This window comes from Sciurus vulgaris (genome assembly GCF_902686455.1).
Source record: "Sciurus vulgaris genome assembly, chromosome: 14".
Classification (NCBI taxonomy): Eukaryota; Metazoa; Chordata; class Mammalia; order Rodentia; family Sciuridae; genus Sciurus; species Sciurus vulgaris.
Genome location: NC_136475.1, coordinates 58,374,932 through 58,393,172, shown reverse-complemented (window position 1 = coordinate 58,393,172; position 18,241 = coordinate 58,374,932). Strand labels below are relative to the sequence as shown.

The 18,241-nt window shown below is 36.9% G+C and overlaps 1 protein-coding gene across 4 annotated transcripts in view; it reads left to right on the top strand.

The window, feature by feature from the left end:
- The first annotated feature begins 384 nt into the window (after positions 1-384).
- The window catches only part of GTF2A1L (general transcription factor IIA subunit 1 like), a 121,603-nt gene continuing 103,746 nt past the window's right edge, over positions 385-18,241 (top strand). The window contains exons 1-4 of one of the 4 annotated variants that reach the window (XM_079111630.1): positions 385-4,073; positions 11,569-11,783; positions 14,143-14,244; positions 14,436-14,559. In XM_079111630.1, coding sequence (XP_078967756.1) covers positions 11,763-11,783; positions 14,143-14,244; positions 14,436-14,559 — 247 coding nt within the window. In that variant the 5' untranslated portion in view covers positions 385-4,073; positions 11,569-11,762. Of the gene's footprint in view, positions 4,074-9,737; positions 11,784-14,142; positions 14,245-14,435; positions 14,560-18,241 lie in introns of those variants that run through there. The other 3 variants (XM_079111632.1, XM_079111633.1, XM_079111631.1) reach the window with 3 other exon arrangements.

Sequence of the window (18,241 nt, the reverse complement as noted above, 5' to 3'; positions counted from 1 at the left end):
AGTGAGTCCAGCAGAGGCCACTGCTACTGCACAGGTGCCGTAATCAGGGCTCTTGGCCTGTCTCAGGAATATCAAGGCCAGCAGATGGCAGAGGACTGGGGAGGAGGAGATCAGAGAGGTTGTGAGCAGATCAGGCAGGGCTTTGTAGGCATTGGAAGGACTTCAGGTTTGATCCTGAATGAGATGGAAACCCCTAGAAAGTTTTGGGTGAAGGAGTTCCACGAACTTTGTTACATGTTAAGCTGAGTCTATGAATGAGTGGGGAGCAATAACAGAAACAGAGCAGTTAGGAGACTATTGCAAAAGTCCCTTAGTTTGTTCCTGCTGATGTAATAAAAAACTGTAAAGAACAAATTTCTCACACTTATGAAAGGTTGGATAGTCCAAGATCAAGGTGCCAGCACATTCAATGTCTGATAATGGTCAGTTCTTTTTTTTTTTTTTCAGAGCTGGGGATTGAACACTGGGCCTTGTGCTTGCAAGGCAAGCACTCTACCAACTGAGCTATCTCCCCAGCAGGGTCAGTTCTTAATAGATGGTGCCATCTTACTGTCTACCTGGAGGAAGGGGCAAAAGGACTCCCTCAACCCTTTTTCTTTTTTTTAAATGGCACTGATCCTATTTGTAAGGGTGGAGCCTCACATCCTAATTCCTTCCCAAAGTCCCCATCTTTTACTACCATCCATTGAGGGTTAGATTTCAACGTGAGTTTTGGGAAGACACAAACCTTCAGACCATAGCACCAGGTGTGATCAGTAATAGTGATTAGGAGTGGTGAAGGGAGATGAAAAATCACTGGGCTCCAGGCATATTTGAAATACAGAGAGAACAGTGCATGCTGATGGATCCAATGTGGGGAGTGAGGAGAAGAGGGGAATGGAAGATGGATTCTAAGATTTTTGGTCTGAGCAGCTATGGAATGGAGCCATCTTTTATGGAGAAAGGGGAAGACTTGCAGATTTGGGGGAGAAGGATCAGGAATTTATGCTTGAATGGAATGTGCTAACTTTGAGATGCTTATTAGACATACAAGTGGAGATGGTAGTACTTGGATTTATAAGGCAGGAGAGAGTGCTGGACTAGAGATGCCAGTTTGGGGACAGCAGAATTTAGAGCTGTGGGACTGGCTGGGATCACCTGGGAGTGAATAAAAATACTAGAAATGATGTGAGAACTGAGCCCTAGGGCTTCTAAAGTTTAGAGGTCAGAAAAATGAGGATAATGCAAGTAAAGGAGACTGAGGAAGAGTAGCTGGAGGAGAAGAAATCAGAGAATGGTACCCCAGTGAGAAAGGAAGTAGTTGACTGGCTCAAATGCTGCCATAGGGTAAGATGAGGATGAAGAATTGACCACTGAATTTAGCAACATGAAAATTCGTGGCCTTGACAGAAAGTGTCATTGGAATGAAGGTAAGGAAAGCCAAGTAAGCACATGTAGAGCCAGAGAGTAGATGCTCTGTTGGGGAGGTAAGACTTCTTTTTACTTTCTTTGGTCCTATGGTTGGCCTAAGAATTAAACTGACTTAAAAGAGATTATCAGAAGGAAAGCATACATATTTCATTTAATATTTTTACGTGTATGTGGGAGTATAAAGACCCCCCAAAAAGCCTTCAGGATCCAGGTACAGTTCTACACACTTGCAATCCCAGTGACTCTGGAGGCTGAAGCAGAAGGATCACAAGTTGGAGGCCAGCTTCAGCAATTTAGCGAGGTCCTAAGAAACTTAGTGAGACCCCGGGGTTGAAATCCCCAGTACCAATAATAATAATAATAATAATAATTAATAATAATAAAAAATAATAAAGATTTTAGACCACAATGCTTATATAACTTTTAAACAAAGAATAAAAAATTGTGCTGACATGAGAAGAGAAAGGGGTTGGGGACAGTGACCAGGAAATACATGGGGAACATAATGGAAGGTAAGAGTTATTTTAGTAGTTTTGTGTGTACTGATCCATTTTGGCATCGACTCCCAGTCTCTAATAATAAGAATGTTTTCTTCCTAGCACAGGAGGCCACCTTGCTTGTGGGAAATTTTATGACCTGCTTTTAGGTAGAAAGAAAGAGGTCAGAGACCCTTCCTGCAACTGATATTTCTCAAGTGTCTTCAACTTAAAATAATCAATATACCAAAGCAGCATTTTTTGGGGTGGCATGATCTGAACCTCTCAAACTCGTTTGCGGAATTGTGCTACAAATGTGAACCTCAGGACAATAGCTGGTTAGAATGAGATTTCCCCTGCTCTCCTTGAGACCCGAGTATTGACCTTTGTTTCTACTACTGTCTCTCTTTTTTTCTTTGATTATTATTATTTTTATCTTATTGGTATTGACTCTTGCTAAAATGTTCTCTTGTTGTCATTGCTTATTGAAAATGATTTCTTGTCATCTTTCAGTCCATGTACACTGAATAGTGTACAGTGTCTAGCACAGGCGCTGGATGTTCCAGCTTGTATTTCTTTGGAATTTTCACTAACTATATTTGTGATGTTGCAGGTGTTACATATTTAAAAATAAACTTAGCCATCACTTTAATCACTTTCCATTTTGTTTTTAAATTTTTTCTTCATCGAACTCCACTGGGTTGCTGTCATGTCATGTTGGTATGGTAATCTTACTTCAGATTTTGTTATTGAATTCAAAGTAATTATAAAGCAATTGCTGGCTTCACAATCTTGAGAATGACTACAAGTTACTGCAAAATAAAGAAAAGCGCCACTATTAATTCATGAATTCATGGTTTTTATATCTAACTGTTGGAGCCTTGGTTCTTTATTATGCTTTGATATAATAATATTCTATGAAAATGATTGTCTAGTAACTACTAAGTGAATTTGAATATAATTAAAGTACCTGCAAAAGGTGCAAATTAGGCAACTGCTAAATCTTACTACTAATGTTAATATTTTATTTTCTTGATTCATTGTTTAGTTATAAAACTGCTTTTTATGATTAAAATAAGGATGTGATCAAAGTAGGATTTATGAATCCTAGGATTTATTGACATACAAAGGTGATTTCTCCTTAGGATCATAATGCCTAAAGAGGGGTGAATAGTGAGAATAAATCCCCCTGGGGACACATTGAGAAGTGAGGCACATTCACCAAAATGTGAATGAGTTCCAAAATAATTAAAGTCTAGTTGCTCAATTAGGTTGGAAGCAGGCCTCTGTGGAAAGTAAAACCTAAGTGCAGTGAGAGGTGTCCCTTTATAGAAGAGAGGCTTTCTGGAGAGATGGCGTCCAACATGGAGATCTGCGAAGATCTGTGAAGACACCTGGGCGCCCGCCACACATGAGTGCTGGTGAGGCTTCTGAGATTAACCCAAAGGCTAACTGGGTATGTCCCTGCCTTGATTTCAGCTTTCTCTCTCTTGGTGGTGCTTGGGATCTAACTGAGGGTTTACACTTGAGTTCTTTATTGTCCATCTTCAGAGAAGTGACTGCAGGAGTGCAGCCTTGCCACCGACTAAGCTCTCAAAGCAGCTGTCAGATTCTTAGGTGTATGTGTGTTGTGTAGGCCAGTAGTTGAGGTCAGTAGTTTGCATATGGGGTTTGATAAGGTGTGACATAATATCTATAAAGGGAGAGGATGTACACCCCAAATTCTTACCAGAGCAAAATGTACTTCACTCACATAACAAACTATATAAATATTTGTATTCATTAAAAGATACATAATAAAAATGATTCATAATTAAAAGAGAAGAATAAACTTCAAATTTAAAATATTATTCCTCTGTACAGTAAATGTTCAATGTATAAAGTGACCAAACAAAACTTTTCAAACAAAAATATAATATCTTGCAATCCATAATCCATTTTATTATTCTAAATTTAAAAGCACAAATAAAAATTTGACATGTGAATATTGAAATAAACTCAGTTCTATTGCTTCATCTTCCCAATCATTGCTTATTATGCCATGGATTAAATCCAAGCATGTGTATTACCAAGAGGGATGGAGACACAAACTGCCATTATGAATTCCCAAAGTGAATGCATATACTTGAGTCCATGTGTATCAGGGGTCCAACTGGATAACTGGGGGTTCTCCAAATTAACTTCCATGTAAGTATAATGTTTATTCAATGTTAAGAAATTAAAATATGCTTATATGAATCTTTGGTATGCATTATTAAAAGGCAACAGTAATTGTATCAATTATTTAGAATGTATGCTAATAAAGAAACTGAATGGGGGGTGGCGAGTGCTTTATTGTGGATACTTAGGATTGTCAGTGTGTGCTGATAACCAAATGCAGACTGACTTTGTTATTTCATTATTGTGCTTAAATTCTCAACAATGCACCCTATTATTGCCTGTAACTGGAGCTGACTGCCCATACACCCACATTTGTACGCCACTGGATGGTGGATATTTATGCATATTAGCAATGTTCTAGTGGTAAAAGGAAAATTAATGATGCAAAGGAGAGAGTGAGACAACTTCTAGGACTATCTCTGTAAGTAGACAAGAAGAGGTGGGACCCAAGGCCACTAATGGTGGGGCTGGCTTAGATAAAAAACAAACTAACAGTTTACTGCTGTAGTAGGAGAAAGACAGGGACTATAGGTAATATGGGTACAGGTGCAGGATGAAGGCCTATATAGTCAAAGTATTACTTCTTCATTCCTTCTCTAGAAGTGGCACAGGATTCAGAGACTTTCCACTATTCCATTGACAGTAAGGACCCTATTTCTTTAAGAATCCCTTATGATCCACAGATTTTAGTTTTATTTTCTTGAAGTCTTTGATTATATCTTCTAGTACATGCTCTTTACTGATATTAGTGTTCAAATAGCAACTGTACTGACCCAAACCAGGATGTTCTTGAGACTTTGCAACCGAGAGTATCAATCTCTTCTAATGGAATACATGATAAGGTAGCACTGATTTGGGAAACCCACTTGTGAATGCTCTAGAATTCAGTCTCCTTTTGTCCTTTTCATCTCTGAGATGCTGCAGATCTTGAGTGGCTGCGTGGGGGTGGGAAATGGCACCTAGTTGCTGTGCTTGTCCTTTTTCTGCGGAGTTTTATTTTGATATTTTCACACTGTTCAGAGAGAATTCCACCCAAAGGTCCTCAAGTGCCATGAAAAGGACAAGGAAAGAGCATCTCTGAACAGTGGCATTGTTAAATGCCAAAAGCCTGTCTCTCCAGTGGATAATTTTGAGATATTCTGAAACACTTTTTAAAGGCCTTGCTAAGAACTCATTGTGGAAAAGGACAACTTCTATATTAAACTTGCTCTGGGATTAGAGATGGCCTTGGGTAGGATTGTGAACCCAGCTCATAGCCCTGTTTTTATTGCCTTTTCCTCTACCAGGGGATGCCCCAGCCCCTTCCCCCTGTATCTTCTCAAAGCTCCTGGAGGCTTCCCCTCCCCCTTCTGGCTTCAGAAAATCAAGTGCCAGTCATTTAGACCTTGCTGTCCTGCCCCTCTGGTGTTGTTTACTCTTCCACACCCCCAGACCTTTAGGTGTGACTCTGCCTCCACTGTGGCCATCCTCTGACCTAGCTTCCATGTTTCCGTCTATGAAGAGCAGCACGTTATCTAGCACTGGCTTACCAGCCAGCCTCAGCTTTTGCTCCAGCTTTCCTTGTTCTCTGTCCTCTGGCCAAGCTGAACTGCCCTCATTCCTCAAACCCATCCTGTTCTCAAGCCTCAGGCTCTGGTTAATACAGTGTCCTTTCCTGTAACACTCTTCCTTGCCTGCTGCTTTTGGCCCTTATGTTCTGCAGATCTGTTTAGGGGTCCTACTCAAGCCTTGCCTGGGCCTCCCATTCACATTAGTTACTCCTCATGCGTTATTGTTAATACTAATTCCATTATCTTTTAATCACTTACATATTTTTTTTCCACCTTATCCTGTCTGGGACATTGATTAGGGTGGCTCTGCTCACAGTGACTTCCCATTTTCTGGGAAGAAGCGTATATACAAGGGTAATAATAGGTAGCGGTAGAAGCAAACCTGGTAGTGTGGAGCTGATCCCTTGGCTGGAGTTTAGGAGCTATGTATTGAATTAAAAATATCACATGCATGAATGCGTAGGATGAATTTAATGCACTACTTCCCCCAAGGATGGTTGCATTTTTAGTCTCCAATCGTTCCCCACATATAGACCAGAAATTCTGGTTTGTACTGCTTAACAAAAAGTTCAAATCATAATATTTAATGAATGCTTTACAGATTGGAGGTACTATGTTAGATACTTAGGGAGCATAGAAGGATGAATAATTTCATCAGTTCTCAAGGAATTTAAAACCTATCACACTTATGGTTACAAATGTATTTTTCTTAATAAACACACACATATATCTCCTCAAGGAGTTGAAAAAGATTAAAATGTTTGTTTTAAATTTTAATTTAGTCTTTTTTTTTTGAATGCTTCCAAATGTGGAGAAGCAGCACACTTAGCTTTTAAGCACCTACTATATGCCAGGGATCATGTTTTCTCATTTAATACCCAACATCTGATAAAGTAAGTTATTTCTCACCTGTCTCTGGTTAATGGTATCTTGAAACCATTATGTAGCTGCAGGGTTTTTTTCCCCCTTGTACATGAGACAACACTAGGTACTTGACTTACTTCACTTGTCTACATAAGGATAAAATGTAACCTTAAGTGGAAAACATTTGGATAAGGAATGACTAGGTTCACCCCCATAAACACACACACACACACACACACACACACACACACACACACACAAACAAGGGTTTGTTAGAAACTTCTTATGTGGCCAGAACAATGCTAGGTACTACAACATAGGGAAAAAAATGGAACTGTACAAATCATACTGTACTGGAATTCATGGACCATGACATTGCCCACTTCTAAAGCCAAAAGAAAAGCAATTACAAGCAGGAGTGAAAAGGGTTGGAGTGGGCTGTGGTGTTTTTCTGTGGTGTCTGGGAAGGAGTCAAGTTGCTGTTGTTTTAAGTTTTCTGTCTTAATGCTTCTTCTTGGTCCTTTGGCTTGAGACATCAGGTTTTTGTTGGACTTTTCTTGTCTGTGACCATTGGTGATTTCCCAGGTTGCCAGTTTCTTCAGCACTCAATCAGGGAGGTATCAGGCAAAAAGAAAACCAGGGGACCCACTGCTGTGTCAGTCCAGGGGTTGCGGGGTCTCTAACCAGTCTGTCTGATTCTTCCCACCTCGAAGAGTCTTCTTATGTTGTTTTATATGGAAGATGCAGAATTTTTATATGTTCCTAGCAGAAGGATTGGGAAAGAGGTACATCTATTCTGTGTTGTCTCTGCCTGTCCTGATATTGAAGCACCTAGGACAATAATACAGACTATTCAAGATACTTCTATTTACCTCTCATAAAAATGTGACAAATTAGGAAAGAAAAGTACAGTTATCTCAAGAACAAAGCTGGTTGGTTTTCCCTGGATCAGAGGCTTAAACTGAAACTGTTGGTCATTATTTCCATCTTCTTTAAGTGGAAATTTAGGTTGGAGAATTAATTGGAGACAACGAGCATTATTCTTGCTAATATATCATGTTCATGTATAATTATACACATTATGATTAAGAAATTAAAATGGAATCATTTCTTATCTAGGAAGTTATTGAAACCTTAACAAGACACTGATGAGAATGTAGAAAAATAGTGACAGGGAAAACTGTTTAAAATCATTTTGCATATGTTCTGTGAGTTTATTGTTATCAGTAACTTATATATATACACAATGTATACATCTTCTGAATATTAAACCATTTTGAAATTCAGTGATATGCTTACCAACAGCATTCCATTGTGTTATAAGGTCACCAGTGGGCCACAGCATTATGTCATAAGGTCGCCTCAACTGAAATTCTGTTGGGGTGCAGAGAGGGATTCATCATGGTGGAAAAGTTGTTCAAATATTGTCAGTTGGTTCTGGATTTGTATTAGAAAATGGAAAATATTATAAAAGTGTGGAGTATAAATAAATCTGAACTGCCAATATTGTAACCACTTCAAAGTTACAGGGGGAGGCAGAGATTATCTGGATTTTCATTTCCTGGAAAATGTGAAGGATGAAGCAGAGGCAGAGAAACACAATACTGCTGGGTTTAATGCATTGGTTGTAAAATGTTAAAAAACTAATTATGAATATTTGCTGCCTTAGGCCATATACCCAAAGACTAACTCATATTTTTCATTACAGATAAATTTATTATTTAGAGTCTATACAGTTACCAACACACCCTGTAATTGACTATAAAGTTTAATATAGAAAAGATAATGGACTGTCTCTAAAATAATTTTTTTACATTTTTATCCAAGGAAAAGACTTCATAGATAGGGACTTTTCACACATTAAAGCAACATGAAATGATTTCTTTACTTTTTGGAATAATATCACTGAAACCTCAAGGTAAAAGTAATGAGAATATACAGAATGCAAAGAAATTAATCTGATTATTAAGATTTGCAAAATCTAATGTTAATACAATGATGTACAAGTATATATTATGGTCTCTAAGCAAACTGTAAAACATGAAAATCTGATGCTCTAATCTGTGCCAGGTGACTGGAAGAGAGCTTTATGCCTTTGTACAGTTGTAATTTTCAAGAACTAAGTACTCAAAGAAGGAATGAAGCTTAGCATTCCTTTTTTATACTCTATTTACTAACATAAAAAGTAGTCACTGTAAAATTGCTTCACTGAGGCTCTGGGATTTTGAAACTTCAATTTTAGCATCAAAAATGCTTTGTGCATGCAACACACTTTCCCCCTGACTTTGAAAAATTGACAAAAGAAATGTGATCATTACATAACTATAAAAATCTGCTTGTTTCATGATAATCTTGGGTCAAAGCTATCAAATATCAGTCTATAAAATTTCTTTCCATATTTTTAAAATGCTCTTGTGACCAAAAAGGGTACTTAAGAAACTTTAAATGCTGAGATTACAATAGGGAAAACCAAGCCTTCTCTACTCACAGTTCAACAAGATAATGGGCTCTGTATGGATTGCCTCATATTGTGTAACAAATTACCCTAAACACTTTACTGCTTAAATGACAAATATTATTTCCAATGATTTCCAAGTATCAGGAATCTAGGAGATGGTCAGAGAGTGGTTCTGGTTCAAGGTCTCTCAAAAGGATATATTAGAGCTATCATTCAGTGCTGTAATTATGTGATAACTAGGCAAGGATCCATATCTAAATTTACACATGCGATTGTTTTCAGGTTTCTAAAATGCATGGCTAAGGGTTGGAGTCTCAGTTTCAAGCCACCTGGGCCTTTCCATAGGCTACCTGAGTGTTATCATGACATGACAACTGGTGTAGGGATCTTGCTTCACCTGATTACAGCCATCTTCATTTGTAAAATTGCCATTTTGCCCACCATGTGACCCTGGTATGCATTCCGAATCCTATGAGATAAAAGAAATCATCAGGATAGCTGAGCATTTTGTGCCATGCTTGTGCTGTTACTAGTTTTTGAGAAAGCCTAGGTACATTCTAATTGGTCATGGCCCTCCTTTGTCTAGTTTAGTATATAAACCCTTTCTTCCTGCCTTGGAGTGTGGGGATACTCTGTCTCACTGTTGCCTAAGAGTTGCTTCTGTCTATAAGTCCCTCCTAAATTGTATTCTGTTTAATCCTGGATTTTTCTGTCTCTTTCTTCAGTCTCTTGACACCTTCTGCCTTTGGTGACTGCTTCTGATATACCAAATTTTTCCAAAATAGCTGGCTTTTCCAGAATGAGTGATAGAGAGAGAGAGAGAGAGAGAGAGAGAGAGAGAGAGAGAGAGAGAGAGAGAGAGAGAGAGAGAGAGATATCCTACAGTCATTTATAACAAACTTGGGAGTGATGTACTATTACTTCTGCTTTATTCCATTGGGTTGCCCAGACAAACCATGGTAAAATGTGGGAGGGGACCATACTAGGTGGTAACTACAAGGAGGCAAGGATCAACTGGGAACCATCTTGGAAACTGGCTACCAAAGGTTCAGAGCAGATTTCAACTTGGATCACCTTGAACATGGATTAAAGCATGCCTCTTCTGATGGTCATTATCTATTATTGAGAAGAAAATACTGCTGAGCCTACCAGTGGCCATTCAGATAGACCACAAGAGGCAAACAAAGTTGTTGACATTTCTTGCTAACATGCATAACTTTCTATAATTTGAGTGTGCTAAGCGACCACAATTCAACTGCTAGTCACTTTTTATGAGCAGCAAGTTTCAAATTTAATTTAAAAAAGTATGCACGATCCATAATGTATCCTTGAGAAAGGAATAATATATAATGAAGTACAACAAAATGGTATGCTGTCACAAAAAGTTAGGTGATTACCAATCCTACGCATTTAGGAATAAAATTTTAAAATCTTGCTATGGAAAAGATGGAAAACAAGAGACCTTCCAGCTTTCTTATTTCCTAGCTTGAATAATTTAATTGCATTTCATAATAGAAGGAATCAATGTCTGCTTTTAGCTTTTCTATTTTGGCTGAAAGATAAGTCACTTTGAATACTCCTGGTTGCAAATTGCCAGGTAGAGACGTAACCATCAAAAATTACCATATTAACTTCTTGGCTTTTTGTAAAAGAAATTTCCAATAGTTTTCAATTTAGGAAAGTTGTCTAAGGGGTCATGTGAACCAGCTGCTTGAAACACACAACCTTAAGGTACCTGATTGCAGGCAAATACAGTGGTAGAGTATATTCTACTGTACTTATAGTCACAGATAAATAAATAAACGACCGATTTTTAAACCTAATAGGATTTTTAATCATCAAATAGCCATCTGGTTAAGTCAAAGCTTATCTTCAGACTAGAAAGACTGCTTAAAAGGCAGAGTGGTGCAGTCGATGACTTCTTCCTTTTTCTAGCCCTCCAGGTGGTCTGTGCTTACATTTACATTTAGCTAGGTAAGCTATGCCCCTTATGGTATGCTCCATCCTTCAGAATTATTGCAGGTCAAAAGATGGTGACCTCTGCCTGAGGAAAAGGAGCCCAAATGGCACAGGGGAGCTGATTTCAAACAGTGGTTCTCCACCTTGGCTGCATTTCAGAATCAGATTCTCTGGGGTGAGACTCAGGCACCAGGCTTCTTTTTAAAGCTCCCCACATGATTTTAATGTACACCAAAGTTGAGACTCCGTGTCTAAAGACAGTGGGTCTCATTTTAATGTCCATTAAAACCACCTGGAAAGCATGCTGAAGTTACAGAATGCTGGGCTCCTCCTTCCAGTTTCTGATTCAGTAGGTGTGCATGGACTTAGATCATTTGCATTTTAAATAAGTCCCCAGGTGATGTTGGTGCTGCCCATATGGCTCTTGCTATATTTTTATATAAAAATATGGAGTTCAACTGGGTTTAGGGGTAGGAATGAAAACTGGTAGAAGCAAATATTACTAATCTCCCTTTTTATCTCTCATCACACCCTTCAAAGCTCAAGTGGAACTGTAGTCTACACTTTATTGTCCCTATTTTCTTGATCTTTATTTCACAGACGGAGGAAAGGCCCTTTAGTGTCATGTGAACAGCCAAAAGATGGTAAGGCCCGACCTAACCATTAATTTATCTTAGCTGTCTTTCCTCAGGCAAGTCAACCTCTCGTCTGCGAAGGCACAGCTCATGCAATTAACCCTGCTCAAGTCATGCTTCTTCCCTGCCCCGCCCTCGGCGTCTTCCGAGGTTGCGCAGCAACGTCCTCGCTGTTCAAAACGTGCCCGCGCGCCCCTGGGCAGCACGACCCGAGCTGCGCAGGCGCAAAGGGGCCGCTGGAGCCGCTGTCATGGCCTGCGTCAACCCAGTGGTAAGGAGGGCCGCAGGCTCTGCGCACGGGGAGCGGCCTAGAACTGGGTTCATGGAAGTGGAACCCTGCACACTCGTTAGCCATCGGTGATAAGCTGTACACTTTAATAAACCCTCTTCCTCACCTCTATTGAGGTTGCCGATGAGGGCCAGTAGTTTGGCCAGAAGTTGGGCCTGGCCCAACCGGAAGAAGTGGTGTTTACCTCATCCAAATTGAGGTTGCCTAGGTTAGGGTTAGAACGTGTTTAGAGGTGGAACTCACCCTCTGCCTTGCAGATTTTCCTGTACGTTTAGAAATTATATTATTAGTGTTTGCAGTGCAGGGGATTGAACCCAGGGCCTTGCGCTGGACAGGCAAGCCCTCTATGAACTGAGCTATATCCCCAGCCCTAGAAATTCTTAAGCTCACTTGTACTCCAATTTTTAATTTTGCTATGGACATTGTTGATTCAAGCTATATTATTTACTAACCTGAAATAACAGGCAATGCAATATGGCTTGTTACCCCATCGTCTTCCTTTTCGCACTCTCTGGCATATTTAATGCTTAAGTGTACAGCCCACAGACAATGCCTTTGTGCCTAAAACAGTACCTGATCCTCACAGAATTTACAGACTGTCACTTGTGAGACTCTTCATCAGTCTTAAAAACATAAATTAGAGAAAAAAATTCATCTTTATTATCAACAGACTTCACATTTCCTGAAATGGGCTCGTCCATATTGTTTTTTTAAAAATTATGATTCCATATATACATAAGTGGAATTAAATGATTCATCTTTAGAGGCATGTTATTTTAATGTATATCCATTTTATAGTACTGTTTTAATAAATATAAAATATTTATACTTGAAAATAAGTTTATAGGGTATAATGATTTCCCTGATTGTGAACTTCAAGGAGAGTGTAGTGTGCATGTTTTCTTGCAGAGGAGTTAAGATGGACTTCAGAATTATATATAGTTTTAATAAAGATAGTAGATAGGGAAAGCAATATGAAGTCTAACTGTAGTCTTAGAAGAGAAACTATGTTCAATACCTATTTTGCTTTTGAAAAATTGTGTCTAATAGGTTCTTTTTGACTGCTGCTGTTACACTCTGAGGGCAGATCTTAAAGATGTTTTTAGCCCTAGGAATTTTTGCCTGTAGCTCCAAGTGTGATCACACTAGCTGGGATTAACACTGAAGCACCTATTTAGAAAGCCTTTACCAGGGTAAACTGTTTTAGAAGAAGCAACCAATCTAAGGGCACTTAGCCTTAATGGATATGCTTGTGAATAACATATTATTTAAATGTTACTGATTGGCCTATTCATAGGTTTACTTTGGATCTTTAGAAGGATTAGTTTAGAATTTAATTTCTCTTGGAGTGTACAGGAGTATTTAGAGTATTTTATGGGGAGTATGAAAAAGTAATCCTAGAATGCCATAGTGTTCATTTTGGCCTGATTAAGCAATTTGAGACAAGAGCAACTCAGTTAAATTCCTATTTTGTCTTTTTTTGTCCATAGAACTTCCACTAGATCAGTATTGTCAACTCATTTAGAATTGCCATTTTGGATTGGAGACCTGGGTGGAACACACTTTACATAGATTTGAAGGACTAAGTTTATTTCACATGTTCATTGTTGTATTAATGTAAATGATGTTTCATCTGGGTATAAATCTGCTTAGTTTTATTTCATGGAATTTTTTACTAGAAAACATTTTAGGATATTATTTTGTCTCTACAATATTCACATTGTAGAAGGGTAAGATGTGTTAGTGCCCTTTGTAGTTTCTGTAGGAAATTCATTTTGGTGCAGTTTTATATTAACTCAATAAGGGTTCAGAATATATACACATGTGTATTTTTTGGTTTGTGTGATTTGAAAGTAGGACAGGCTTTGATTACCCCAGTCTCAAGACTTGGAGTTTAGTTACATTTATGGAAATAATATAGTGAACTCTAATATTTCACTAACAGTGGCTACTTTGAGAAAAAGTTAAATTGAAGACAGTTTAATTTCCAACTGCCTTAAATTAATTTCCCTTTTATAAAGGAGTGGGGAGGTTAAATATTGACACAGAATTAACATAACCATAACCATTTATCTTTATAAGATTATCTCAATAGTATTCCTGTAGGTCAGCCTTGTAGATAGGTGGGAACAAGGGGTCTATAGCTGGAACTAAGGCTCTGAAACTAGCACAATTTATAGAAAGCTAAGAGTATACTGGGAATGGCATGTGCTTAGTAAAAATCCTTCTGGTGCTTTTTTCTTTTTCTAAACTATAAGGTTAGAAAGTATATACTACATGTTTTTAAGGGCAAATAACTCAAACTTGAGAATTTAAAACTTTAATAATTGCTTTTATGTAGCCTAAACTCTACAGATCTGTAATTGAAGATGTAATTGAAGGAATCCGGGATCTATTTGCTGAAGAAGGTATAGAGGAACAAGTTTTAAAGGACTTGAAGCAGGTTTGTAGACAATACAAGTTTCTGTTCCTGTAGTTTTCAACTTAAAAAAAAAAAAAAAACTAATATAGTTCTAACTCATCAGTTATAGTTTAGTGTGTATCCATTGTGCCATCAGCTGACAATTTAATTTAAAAATTTTAAAAAGTGAAGTAAATATCCTATTTTCTTAAAGCATACTTTTTTCTTTGCAGCTCTGGGAAACCAAAGTTTTGCAATCTAAAGCAACAGAAGACTTCTTCAGAAATAGCATCCATTCACCTTTGTTCACCCTTCAGTTGCCACACAGCTTGCATCAAACATTGCAATCATCAACAGGTTCGATGATGTTTGTAAATTAGTATCATTGATATCTTTAGAATGAATTCTCATTTGGTAGTGTTTTTTAATTAGACAAGGTAATGTTCTTAAGGTGGAGATGACTTGAACCTCAACATAATTTCCATTAAATGAACATGGTATAAATCATCACCACATATTATTATTGATAGAAAACTTTGGTTATTCAAACTAGTTTTTAAAAAAATAATAAATTTCACAAAACTGACAAAGCCTTGCTTTAGAGAAGCAAGTTATATAGTTCACGAGCTTGGAGCATCCATTAGGTTGTTTCAGAGAATTTGATTGGGTCCAGTAAAGAGTAGTCCAGCCATCATTTCTGAAGTAGCAGAGTGAAAGTGGGAAAAATGAGTGCTTGCACGCTTACATGCCCTTTCTTTTACTTTTTGTGTCTGTTAGTAATCAATTATTGTATTGAAAGCAAAATGAAGAATGAATAAGAATATGGGGATTATTCAGGTTACTTCACTATTTTGATTGTGTAAAATAATGGCAAAAAATTGACCACGTGCATTTTATGTTTGTTCTTGAATTTACTGAATCTAGACTTCTGCTTTTAAGGGAAATATTTGTTTATACTACGTATATCATTTGGAGTTGGGAAAGACTAGCTAATAAAAGGTAAAACTGATATCCTATCTGTCTTTTCAGTTCTGATTCTTATAATCTTTATCTTACTCATGGGATGTGTATACACACATCAATAGATTTTATGTGGTTTAGCTGAAATTAAATAGAGTGGTATGTGCAAGAAGTGAGAGTAGAATTCAGATTAGATTGTCAATAATAGGTAGATTGTTTGCATGCTTTTGAAAATTCGCATGAGAATTACATAGGCCAATGTGAAGAGAAAATAGTAAGGATGCTAGAATCTATTCTGTTATAAAATGTGAGAATGTAAGAACGGCAGCAATTATAACCTATAAAAATGAAAAAGGGTAATAATCAATATTGAGTTACTGAACACAAGTTTTATCTAATACTATACTTATAAAATATAATTTTTCTCTTTAAGAATTAGTCATGATAGTTTTTTCCTTTTCTTTTTTATTGTATATAATTGTGGAATTTGTTGTTGCATATTATTACATGCACACAATATAGCAATATAATTTGGTCAGTATCTCTCCCCGGGACTTTTCCCTGTCATGACAGTTGTAATTGTTGAACCACAGAAACATTTTCATCCATCATTGGGGTTTTGACTATGGAGTTATTTTTACCTTTATTGTGTCAGAACATTTCCTTTACTGCTTCTCTGTTTAAAGTTTTTTTTTTAATCTCTATTTTTTTAAATTAAAGAACTCTGAAGGTCCTTTTTACTTGGAGTTGATATGAGGGTGTGGTGGATAGTGAGGCCAAAAATACTTTACTGTCTTTTATCAAAAGCATAGTGAATCCTTTACAGGTTCTTTGTCATTCAAAATTGCAATGCTTCATTTTACCGCAAGATGGTAATATTACCAGTGATTTAAATCACAAAATAGTCTGGCAGCTATTATATCTAGCTAGTTTTCACTCTGCACATATTCTTATTCTGTGTCTTAGGAATTAGAATAATAGAAATAATTACATTTAAAATAAGACAGTTTTTCTCCTTATTCTCCTCTACATGATTTATTATGAAGAGGTTTAAGGGGAGTTACTGTATCATTTAAAAATGCATTATAGATCTTGTTCCTATCTTTCTTCATTTCTTGGTACCCTACAATAAGATTCTTGAAATAAATAGCCTCATAAAATTTAAGTACTTCTTAATTGTATCTTCTCATGGTATGCTTTTAAAAGCCTGATTAAAACAACTTAAACTTACTTCTACAATCTTTTTATTTCTTTTGATACTGAGTTCAAATTAAATTTACAGTTGAATAGGTCATATGCCTTTTTCTGTTCCACTTTAAAACTTGTTTGCTGTACCATATTTTTTGACTGTATTATTCATTTGTTTAGTAATTTCCTGTACCTTTAGTTCTCAACATTTTTGATAAAGGACTCCTTTATCCTTTATCCTTTATATTCTTTATATTCTTAAGAATATACTCCTTTATATTCTTAAAAATTGAGGACCCCAAAGAGCATTTTTAAATGTGGATTGCAAATATGTACTTAACAATTTGGAATTAAAACTAAGAAATTGAAAAAATATTGGCTTATTCAATTAAAAATCCAATTATTTGTTTGTATATGTGGAAAAATAACTTTTTCATAACAAAAAATAGTTAGTGAGTAGAGTGGCATTGTTATGCTTTTCTGCAAATCTTATTAGTGTCTACTTTAACACAAGACAGCTGGATTCCCATGTCTTTTTAAATTTAAATATGTGTATTAAGGTGAACACCAGGATGTTTTGAGATACATGCGTGTGTGTGTGTGTGTGTGTGTGTGTGTGTTGAAAAAGTCTTGCAAATTAATGTATCTGTTATTTTAGTAGTTATCCATTTTTAAAAGCTGCAGCAAGAGCACTTAAAACCTACTGTTTTCTTAGCAAAAATCCTGAGCACAGTATAATGTTGAGTAAACCCTCATAATGTTGTACATTTGATCTCTAGACTTGTTCATCCTACATTTCTGTTGCTTTGCGTTCTTGGACCTACACTTCCCCATTCCATGCTTCCCTGCTCTTGGTAACCACAGTTTTATTCTCTACTTCAGTGTATTTGACGCTTGGCTTTTTTTTTTTTTTTTTTTAAAGATTCTGCATATGAGTGGGATCATGCAGTACATTTTTCTTTGTGTCTGGCTTATTCCACTTAGCATAAAGTCTTCCAGTTTCATCCATGTTGTGTGACAGAGGGCAAAATCTCCTTTCTAAAAGCCAAACAATAATGCATTGTGTATATAAATCACATTTTCTTGATCCATTTGTCCATCACTGAACATGTTGGTTATTACTTTATCTTGGCTATTATGAACAATGCTGCAATAAACTTGGAAGCACAGATACTTATGAGGTAGTGATTTAATATACTTTGGGTATATATCCATAAGAAAGATTGCTGGGTCATACGGTAGTTTTATTTTTAATTTCTTTTGGAACCTCTGAACTGCTTTTTACAGTGGCCGTACCATTCTATATTGTCATCAACAATCACAAAGATTCCCTTTTCTCTGTATCCTCACCAATGCTTGTAGTCTCTTATCTTTTTGATAAAATAGCCAACCTTACAGGTGTAAGGTGATGCCTCATAGGTTTTTTTTGACATTTTATCATATTTACTCTGAAATATCATTAAAAATTCATTCTCCAGGGGTTTTGTGAGTCAACATGTAATTAGGTCCATAATGAAGGTCGTCATTATTTCCCAGGACATTTTTTTTTTTTCAGTCCTCAGTAGGATATTCTTTTTTTTAAAATTCATTTTTATTGTAAACAAATGGGATACATCTTGTTTCTCTGTTTGTACATAAAGTAGAGGCATACCGTTTTTGTAAGGATACATTTACCTAGGGTAATAGTTTTTGATTTATTCTGTTATTTTTTTCCCCCCGCACCCCTCCCACTCTTCTTATCCCTCTATACAGTCCCTTCTTCCTCCATTCTTGATGCCCTCCCACCCCCCATTTTGTGTCATCATCCGCTTATCAGTGAGATCTTCGTCCTTTAGTTTTTTGAGATTGGCTTATCTCACTTAGCATGATATTCTCCAATTTCATCCATTTG